Source organism: Sander vitreus, chromosome 18, assembly GCF_031162955.1.
Source record: "Sander vitreus isolate 19-12246 chromosome 18, sanVit1, whole genome shotgun sequence".
In the NCBI taxonomy this organism is placed as follows: Eukaryota; Metazoa; Chordata; class Actinopteri; order Perciformes; family Percidae; genus Sander; species Sander vitreus.
Genome location: NC_135872.1, coordinates 23669702 through 23679408, shown reverse-complemented (window position 1 = coordinate 23679408; position 9707 = coordinate 23669702). Strand labels below are relative to the sequence as shown.

The window sequence follows — 9707 nt, the reverse complement described above, 5'->3', positions numbered from 1 at the left end:
GGTTTAGGAAAAGAAGAACGGGACAGATCGGGTTTAGGAAAAGAAGAACGAGGGACAGTTGGGTTTAGGAAAAGAAGAACAGGACAGATCGGTTTAGGAAAAGAAGAACGGGACAGTTGGGTTTAGGAAAAGAAGAACGGGACAGTTGGGTTTAGGAAAAGAAGAACAGGACAGTTGGGTTTAGGAAAAGAAGAACAGGACAGATCGGTTTAGGAAAAGAAGAACGGGACAAAAACGGGACAGTTGGGTTTAGGAAAAGAAGAACGGGACAAGAACGGGACAGTTGGGTTTAGGAAAAGAAGAACAGGGACAGTTGGGTTTAGGAAAAGAAGAACGGGACAGTTGGGTTTAGGAAAAGAAGAACGGGACAGTTGGGTTTAGGAAAAGAAGAACGGGACAGTTGGGTTTAGGAAAAGAAGAACAGGACAGTTGGGTTTAGGAAAAGAACAGGACAGTTGGGTTTAGGAAAAGAAGAAAGCGACAGTGGGTTTAGGAAACGTGACACATGGGACACGAACCCTGGTGAAAGTACCGTTGTCGCTCTAAATATTACATCATCTTCAAGTGTCGCGTAGCTGCTGCTCTGCCCGGAATGTTACATATTCACAACACCAATTCTTCACACATTTGCTGGAGCTCTAGTCCAAAATCATTTAGATTATGATGCCATCTCCTGGTAGACCGGATTATTACAACGCTCCAAAAGCAAACTGCAAAAGGCTCAAAATAAGATCGATGTGGGTTCAGAATCAGAGAAGAGTTTATTGCCAAAACAAGATCAACCATGGTTAAGTGTAAACACTAAAGCCATAGAAATGATGACATTAAAATACGTATAAACACTTAAACCATAACATTTAAAGACACTAAGGAAAAAGCGAGACTGAAGAAGTATATTTTTAGTCTATACTTTTAAAAGTATCAATATTTCCAGCTGAAGAGAGGACCAGCAGTCAGACATGTTTGTGCACATGACAACAGAACAAAGCTGCCCACCTTCTTTCTTCACACATTTGCTGGAGCTCTAGTCCAAAATCATTTAGACTATGCTGCCATCTCTTGGTATACCGGATTATTATTAAAACAGATTGATGTGGGAAGGGTTTATTGCCTCAATAAGTTACAATTATGTGGAATATATTATAATATGAAACCAACATAAAATACAGAAACGAATATCTACATTCAAAATAACTGTTGCATAAGAAAAAAATAGGCTGAATTGGTTGAGGTCAGAGTGTGCAAATAATATATAGTATGATATGTGCAGTGTTATAATAAAAGTTCAGCCAAGGACACATCTTGAGCCTTTGAATTTCAAAAATCTTAACTGGAAAAAAGGGTCACTTATATAGGCAAGCAGTATTGTATTATTACCCCCTGTTCTAATGGGTAAAAACACATTCGTGTTTTACTAGCTAGATGACTACAATGGAAATAAGTGTATGACTTTATTGTGTTATTCTGTTTTTATCCTCTGTGATTTTTAATGTCGGCCTATGTAATTGCTGCTGTGCTTTTGTTAAGTCAAGCGAAGGAGTCACTCAGTCTCTTGTGTTTTTAAAATGACCTAATTCAACCACTAGATGGCCACAAATACCCAGACAGCACTGTCCTGTGTAAATCCCTTTAATTTACAAGTACCTTTAGTCCTGATTTGAAACGAGATATAGAGGTAAAATAGACTCCAAGTATAGTCCAGCTGTTGGTTTTACGGTTGTGGATTCATATTTTGACTGGAAGAAATATTTTACTCTACATGGTTCCAAGTTTTTACAATGCACTGCATATTGTATTGTATTAAGGATAACTGCCAACTCCTACAAAATAGTTTCTACTAGGGTAAGGTTACAGGGCTTTCTGTTATAATACTGAAAATACCAGCTCTCCCAATGTCACTATAATGTTAACGTTACTTGGTAAAGGAAATTGTAGTGGTTGTTAAGATCTAACTTCATGGACATAATGAGTAGGCTATTCCCTTCGATAGTCTGGATGTCATTTTCAGAGGTTTACGTGTAGCTAGCTAACGCTTGAGACAGATGGGAGCAGTGGTGTATTGACAAGTTAGAATTAATTTATTGTTAAAGGTGTTGCAGAAAACTTAAGCTAACGTCAAAAAAACTAATATGCTAACGTTAACTTTACCTGTTACGTCGCACTCACAAACAACGTTACTCAAATGTAACCAGGCTCATGTATTGTGCTAGGTTAGGCATGTAAGAGGGGGAATTGCAGATGACGCAGATTTATTGCACAACTTCTGAAATTTTACTCGTAACGTTAGCTGGCTCAATAGCACATTAGCATGGCTTACTAGCACGTTAGCTAACGTCAGCAAGGAACGTTCATGCCATAGCGAACGTTAGATTCACTAACATAAAACAGCTTTTTGGGACTTAAATCTCGTTCGCGAAAGGCAACATTCTCATAACAGGCATGTTTATATTGGATGTGGTGGTATAATGTTGCAACGTGGACGAGGTGGCCGAGTGGTTAAGGCGATGGACTGCTAATCCATTGTGCTCTGCACGCGTGGGTTCGAATCCCATCCTCGTCGACAGTTTTGAATTCCTTTTTTTTTTTTTTTTTTTTTTCCCCCCCCCTCTCATATAGTTTTGTTGTAGCATTGCCATACAATAAACAGCCCCAACGATACTTTAGCCAAGCATTATTGTAGCAAATGGACTGCCAAACACATCCTAACGATTCCTAACAAGTCCTAACATATTCGAACGAGGTCCTAACACAGATCCGAACATTGCTAAAACAACCAATCAGTTCCTAAGAAACGATAATAGCTGCCCCGACGCACCGTTGTCTTGATTGCGCCAGTGACCTTTGCCATCATACAGGATAAGGTTGTCATGTGAATCTCGTCGCTGATTGGATGGCCACCGTTTAGTCACAGGTTACAAACTTTCTGACTAAAATAAATTGTGAAATGAATTAGTTACCAATCAACATATTTGTCATTTGATAGGGTAGGCTACTGTTCATTTGATAGAAATATATTGCTGAAATATTGAGAAATAAAGTCTTGCTTGTGGTGATCAGTAGTTGATGAAGTATTTCCATCTGTTATGGTTCATTTTTGTTGTTTTCTTGTCCCTAATGTCTGCAGAAATGACAAAGACTGGGAAATCAGATGCCTACTGGGCAGGTGTGATGTCCCTGTGATGTATGCCCAGGGAAAGTACAAATTTTCAACTGGCAAGAGGCCGGGGGTCAGGAGATGGAGGGCGGTAAATCAGCAGATTGCTGATTGTCCGCTGACCCCCCCCCCTCCCTGAAAGGTCAAACTACTGTCCCCAAACAAGACATATTAGGGAAAAGGATCCCCTGCAAGTGTTTATACCACTAGGTAAGCGATGCCATTGAATCATTAAATATACTGGAAAATGTCATGGAAAATGGTTTCTCCTCAGTTCTATTGTTTGTTTGTTTTCAGTGTTAAATAGTGTGAATATGTCATTATTTGGGTGCAGAGTATTGTTAGGCTTAGGGGAAAATGTACTTTAAATGTAAACCCAGTGTTGTTTTTCCCAGTCAGCAGAGAAGGCCGGGTCAAAGTGTTTGTGTTACCTTTGTTATGTTTATCTATGTTTATGTTAACACTACACACATACACCTCTTTATTGGAGTTGTTTGTGTTTATATATTAAGAAAAACTCTTTATTGGAGGTGTTTGTGTTCTTAAAACCTACATTGTGTAATTTTTTGAGTTGATTCTTAGCAAAAAACCTCTTTGTTCTTTCACAAATATGTGCTCATTCATGTGTAATTACTTCCACCAACGAATCAAAGTATTCTCGTAAGCGTAGAATCTGACATTCAGAATACATAGGAGCGACCTAGATGCACCTCCATCTTTAAAATACATTAGCTAAAGAGGGGACATACCTCCACCTTTTGCCCTTGTACACTCAGTTCAGTTCAGTTCAGTTCAATTTTATTTATATAGCACGTTTAAAAACAACCATAGTTGACCAAAGTGCTTAACAAGGTCCAAACAATCAAAGAGATAATATACACAAACAATACACAATATACAATACAAAATAACCAACAGTAGAAAAAGGTCAAGATATCAAAGCTCAACTTGAACTCAGTGGCACCCCGCACCGCGACGAATGCCAGGGGGAGATTACTCGCCAGGGAAGCGAAAAAAGAGAATTAAAACGACAACGCGACAAGACCAAAGATAATATTGGAGTGGCTAGAACAGCTCCGTGTAAATGATGGAGATACTAGGAGCTCATTTCGGGTTCGGCCACCGTAGGTGCTCGGAATGGGAAGGTCTAGAAAGTACCGTATTTTCCGGACTATAAGTCCCACTTTTTTTCATACTTTGGCTGGTCCTGCGACTTACAGTCAGGTGCGACTTATATATCAAAATATATATAATTTAACATGTTTTAAATGTTATTTCTTGCTGAAAACATTACCGTCTACAGGTACTCTAGGCTTGTGACGACTATATGCTGCTCCTAAAGACAACTGAGTAAGAAAAGAAACTGCAGGCGACTGCAGGTAGTAAAATACGCAGCCAAAAACGGTAATCGAGCAGCAGAACGAAAGTTTGGAGTGAGTGAGAAACTTGTGAGGGACTGGAGAAAAGGTTAGTCTTACTACAATGAAGAAAACAAAGAAAGCTAGTCGCACGCTGAAATCCAGATGGCCAGAGCTGGAGGAAGGAGTCCACAAGATGGGTGCTTGAACAACGTGCTGCTGGGAGAGGCTCGTCAACAGTGCAGTTACGTTACGTTAACATACCGGACACATACCGTATTCAGCCCCTTGTTCTGTGTGCTATTGTGTAGTTGAATAACTTGCCTTTCCAGATTAAATGTCTGTTCTTGGTCTTGGATTTTGTGAAATAAATTTCTAAATAAATGCGACTTATATATGTTTTTTTTCCTCTTCATGACGCATTTTTGACTGATGCGACTTGTACTCCGGAGCGACTTATAGTCCGGAAAATACGGTAATATTCAGTTGGTTGTCGGAAACAATTTCCCCGCTAGATGGGAGAAATTCTTACACAATGTAGCTTTAAAAAAAAAAAAATGGGTGGGTTCGAATCCCATCCTCGTCTTCTCATATTGTTTTGTTGTAGCAGTACCATACTATAAACAGCCCCAACGACACTTTAGGCAAGCATTATTGTATTTTTTTTATTTTTTTTTATACAAAGTGCACTTTAAACAAATCACAACTCTTATTCCATTGTTTTTCGTCCCATTAGTTTTAATTCAACTAATCCTCATCTGCTTGATAGGCTCTGTTGTGACAACCTTCACTTCTGTCCATGTGTTTCTCATCACAGCTTTCCTGGGTATCAGCGGGGCATCTTACATGTCCTGTAGCACCGTAATGACTCCCATCCAGTCCGGAAGAGAGATGGATGGTGGCTGCCTGTTCTCCCTTCAGGTTGTCTGTGGCTTTGCTGCTTGTTGTCTGCTGAAGATAGAGGAAACACAGAGAGTGAAATACAAGGAAATAACCATCCATAGGGCTGTCAGTGTATTTCACATTACCTTGTGGTCACGATGGTGTTGATCTATGGCATACTGGTATTTGGCTGCATTCAGTCCTAGTGCACCAGCTAGTCTCTCTCCAAGGAAATCGCAAGCTAATTTTGGCAACAATGACATAACAGTAGTAACTCGGTTAGACTAAATTCATAACTATAATTAGGCCCGTTATTAATTCAGTATGCTTTGTATGTATTTAATTGTCACATTACGTACCCAGCAGGGAAATCCTTCCAACTAGAAGGGCCACATTCTTGAATGACAGCCTAGTCTGAGAAACAAGAGACGGAAACAAACAGATGATAGGAATGCCACTTTATGACATCAAACATGACATTTCTCTCTAAACAATGTCCCACCCTCTCTGCAGGTTCTCTGAAGGGAGGTCTGTTTGATGACTGCTCTTCTTCCTCTTCTTCCTCTTCACTGTCTTCCTCCTCCAGAGTTTCCCCACTGGAGAAGTAGGTAATCCTCCTCTGTTTGGTCAGGGCGGGACTCCCAAACTCTGTTTCCTGTATGTCAGGTGATGTCTGACAGATAGGACAAGCTTTTTGTTTGTTTGACAAGTTGTGTGTGTATCCTATTATCTGTGTGCATCATGTTGTCATTTATAGTCTTTTAAAAAAAATAAATTATATATATATATATATATATATATATATATATATATATATTTACAGACATCAGGCTCCAGAGTAAAGATTTACCAAAGTCCCACACAGCTGTTAAACGTTACCTTACACCTTTTGCTAGTGTAACTGGACGCAACCTGAGCTAACACGTCTGTTTGTCTTGCTTCATTATTACAACACTTACTTCCGGGTGGCTGTTGTTCATTCTTCATAAGTCTTTCTTTGTCGCTCCAATGCAACACTTTCAACACTTTCAATCCCGTCTCGTGTCACAGCCGCTAACCGTGTGTCCATCCACGGCCGACTCTGCTTTGTGGAGAAAAACAACTACATGACACAGGATCCCTCTTGAATCCTGAGACGGCGAGTGCAGCGGTGCAAACCTTATCAGGTAAGTAGTTAGAGAGCTGTCGCTGTGATGCAATCAGTTTCATTCTTGGGCTGGGCTTGAGGGGGGGGGGGGGCTGGGCTTGTTGCATTGTGAAGAATGTCAAGGTTTATTGCCAGCTTTTAAATGTTTCCAACATTCCCCTTATATTTGTCCCTTAGGTGGCCTGAAAGTTACAGAAATCATTTGTTACACACTCTTTGATATCATACATACATTTTGTTTATCTGCTGGCTGCAGCACTTCATACTAAAGTCGGAATATTTAAATCCAGGATGTTTCCCTTAAACTAAGCCTGGCGTATTTGACGTTGACTAAAATGTATTTCAATTACATGACAGATAACAGCCAAGCGGAGCCCAACCGGCTCACAGATGAACGTTTTAAAAATACATTGTGGGTGGTGATGAGACAGTTCCGGAAAGATAAAGCATTTTGCTGAACAAGTTGGCAGAAACATTTAAAAGTTGCGGTGTGATTGACACAGAACGTATTGTATCATTTCCTCATTGTAAAGTGTGTTGATTTCGTTGTATACTAACTGCTAAAAGTGTATTATGATGAGTAGTATGTAGTACATGGAGCACAGCATAAATTCCTTCAGGAAGACTTTAATCACTTTTTTCCCCCAAGGGGGTTAGCTTCTCCTCGGAACGCGTAGCTCCCGTTTATTTACTGTCTATGGTAGCTCCTATGGCGCCATTTTGATGCTAACAAGCAGTCACCTCCCGTTAGCATTCCATTGACTGCCGTTCATTTTGGCGCCACTTTGACAGCGAATAACTTTACATCTGAAGCGTTTAAAGACTTTATTTGTCCGTTGTTTATTTCTAAAGAAACACGACAATGTATAAAAGGCTCCATTACCTTGTATCTCACGTTATGGCTCCGTAGTAGGCGTTTTTGTAAAAATAGGCTAACGATTGTGTCATAACCACGCGACTTTCTGTCACACAGTAGAGAAATTACCGTATAGTACAGGAGAAGCTCGCTACTAATGTTAGCTAGCATTTTAGTTAGCAATAATTAGCCTGTGCCTATGTGCCTTACATATACCTACTCTCTCCGTCTCTGCAAATGTTGGGAATGATTGAGATTTCTCTTGGCACAGCTACCAGAAGACTTACAACTTTCAGACACGTTGCTCACGTCACATTTACGTCGTCTCTCTCAGTTGGAGGCTGCGCAGTAACGCTCGGCCCTCACCTCTCATCTTCTAAACTGAACAGCTGTTAGAGGCGTTCACTTTTATTTTAACCAATCAGAAGCAGCCATGAATTTCACGAGCCAATCACAGCATGACATCCCTGTTTTAAACCTCTCTCTCTGCTGCTCAGATGTCATTTCAGGCTACGACCCTCCTCCTCCCCTTGCACCTCCAGTCTTCATCACGCACGTCTCCTGGGTCCTCCTCCGGCAGGCCGCTACCGTCGGCTCCTCGCCTTGGTTTTTTCGGGCTCCTCACACCACCTTTGGTTTTCTGGTTGTCTAATCTCCAAAGACTGTACATTTCATATTATGCGTATGTACAATACATCTTTGCATATCAGCAACGAAGTCTCTCCTGATTGAAATACTGTATGGATCTAGCGTGTAGTATGGATTTGGGACACGCTGCATGTTGGGAAACGCAGGCTCTCTTTTAGAAATCTGTCGTCTCCGAGCTCAAGGTGAGATAACCGATTACATCACCAGTTATTTTCTTACGCAGAGCTCGACAAAACTCCTCCAGAGAAACAAAATACATCATACAAAAGGTTTTGAGTAGCATTAACCATGACCAGTACAACTGACCTCTCTGTGTAAAATTGGTGGAGTACCCCCTTTTACATATTAAAGGTCCTATATTGTAAAAAGGTGAGATTTCCATGTCTTTTGTGATCATACAGCAGTTCAGGAGGTTCTATATAAATACTGGGAGTAAGTATCAAAATGCTTTATCCAAAGGTAAACGCACACAGTCCGTATTCAGAAACTTTTAAAACGGGTCGTCAGGACTTCTGTATAATGTCACAACTATATGTACGTATTTTTTTGGGAGGAGGGATTTAAAAAGACAGGCGCTTAAAACGGAGCGTTTTAGACAGAGGGTGAATGCATGTATATTCAGACAGTATGAGAAAAATAAGTTGTTCTTTTTTTAACATTAACCCTAAGTTTCTATATCAGAAATGTGGGTTTCTTTCATCCAAATTGTCAAAATAAATAACGTGGATGTTTCTATATAACACTCCACAAGTAAAATAAGTGATCAGCTCACTTCTTCCAATGAATTTGGGTGTTTTTATTACATTTTATAGCATTTGAAGAAAAGAATTGATAAAAGAATGTTGTAGCACAAATGTAGTACCAAAAGTGGCACAAATGTTGGGGGGAAAAAAACAAAACAACAAAAACGTCAAATCGACAAAGACATCGGGGGGAAAAAATGACAAAGAACTTTAGGAAAAGTGACAAATGTCGTAAAAATGCAACCCGTTCTCATTCCGAACTCGTAAAATAAGGATGTTTGGACAGTGGCTGTCAGCGTCTGATGCGATGAAAAAGGCGTCTTTCAGCGTGTTTATGTAACGCATCGCGGAGAGCAGCAGTTAGATAGGATTTAGTGAGTAGTATGTTGGGGCCAATTTCCACGTAAGGAGGTTGGTTGGGGGGGGTGGATAGGTCAAACACAGGAATATCACCCAGGAGAGCAGGGTTCGCGTCCCGCTTGTAACGGAACCGTACGCCCACCCACGACCCTTTCCTAAACCCAACCGTCCCGTATTTCCCGCGTGTCACGGAACCGTAAGCCCACCCACGACCTTTTCCTGAACATAACTGCGTCAAAAGGGACGCCAATAGTCCCGACCAAGCGCGTTTACTTAAAGCGCTAAAGGAGACTTTTAGCGTCAATAAGAACGACAAAGGCACCCGACCAAGCGTCCGTATTTTACGAGACGAGTGTGAGAACGTGTTGAAAAATGTGGTTTAAAAAAAAACGTCAAAAAACAATCGCAGAAAAAAAAAAATCGACAAAAACACTGGAAAGAGCGACAAAAGGGTTCAAGTTTGAAATTTGGACCCAGAACAACAAAAAGTTGCATGGTTGATGGGGAAGACAACACAAGGGTTAAAAGCATGTAAACATGTTCAAGTACACAAGTATGA

At 40.5% G+C, this 9707-nt stretch overlaps 1 protein-coding gene, 2 long non-coding RNA genes and 1 other non-coding gene across 5 annotated transcripts; 3 read left to right on the top strand and 1 right to left on the bottom strand.

Annotated features, from left to right (window-relative positions):
* Positions 1-1616: 1616 nt before the first annotated feature.
* Positions 1617-4606, top strand: LOC144533377 (uncharacterized). Its single transcript, XR_013503424.1, has 2 exons — positions 1617-1842; positions 3125-4606. It is a non-coding gene; the product is annotated as an uncharacterized LOC144533377 (long non-coding RNA).
* On the top strand, positions 2479-2560 carry trnas-gcu (transfer RNA serine (anticodon GCU)). The gene has a single exon. It is a non-coding gene; the product is annotated as a tRNA-Ser (tRNA).
* Positions 3936-6591, bottom strand: LOC144533375 (protein FAM177A1). Of its 2 annotated transcripts, none has more exons than XM_078274698.1 (5): positions 6354-6591; positions 5897-6067; positions 5754-5808; positions 5541-5635; positions 3936-5460 (listed from the first exon to the last, which is right to left on the bottom strand). In XM_078274698.1, exons 1-5 carry the CDS (start codon positions 6372-6374, stop codon positions 5260-5262), a joined length of 543 nt encoding a protein of 180 aa, XP_078130824.1. In that variant the 5' UTR covers positions 6375-6591; the 3' UTR covers positions 3936-5259. The 2 variants fall into 2 exon arrangements, with proteins under 2 accessions (XP_078130824.1, XP_078130822.1); XM_078274696.1 differs by having other exon boundaries at positions 3936-5463; positions 6354-6590.
* LOC144533376 (uncharacterized) lies at positions 6473-8892 on the top strand. The gene is made up of 2 exons (XR_013503423.1): positions 6473-6560; positions 7895-8892. It is a non-coding gene; the product is annotated as an uncharacterized LOC144533376 (long non-coding RNA).
* The last annotated feature ends 815 nt before the right edge of the window (positions 8893-9707 follow it).

What these genes read in the sequence shown, in the direction of transcription:
- LOC144533375 (XM_078274696.1), bottom strand. Translation starts at nt 6,374, where the DNA reads ATGAACAACAGCCACCCGGAA. An exon ending in TGAACAACAGCCACCCGGAA is followed by an intron (nt 6,068 to 6,353) that starts GTAAGTGTTGTA and finishes CCTATCTGTCAG; the next exon opens with ACATCACCTGACATACAGGA. An exon ending in TGGAAGGATTTCCCTGCTGG is followed by an intron (nt 5,636 to 5,753) that starts GTACGTAATGTG and finishes TGCCAAAATTAG; the next exon opens with CTTGCGATTTCCTTGGAGAG.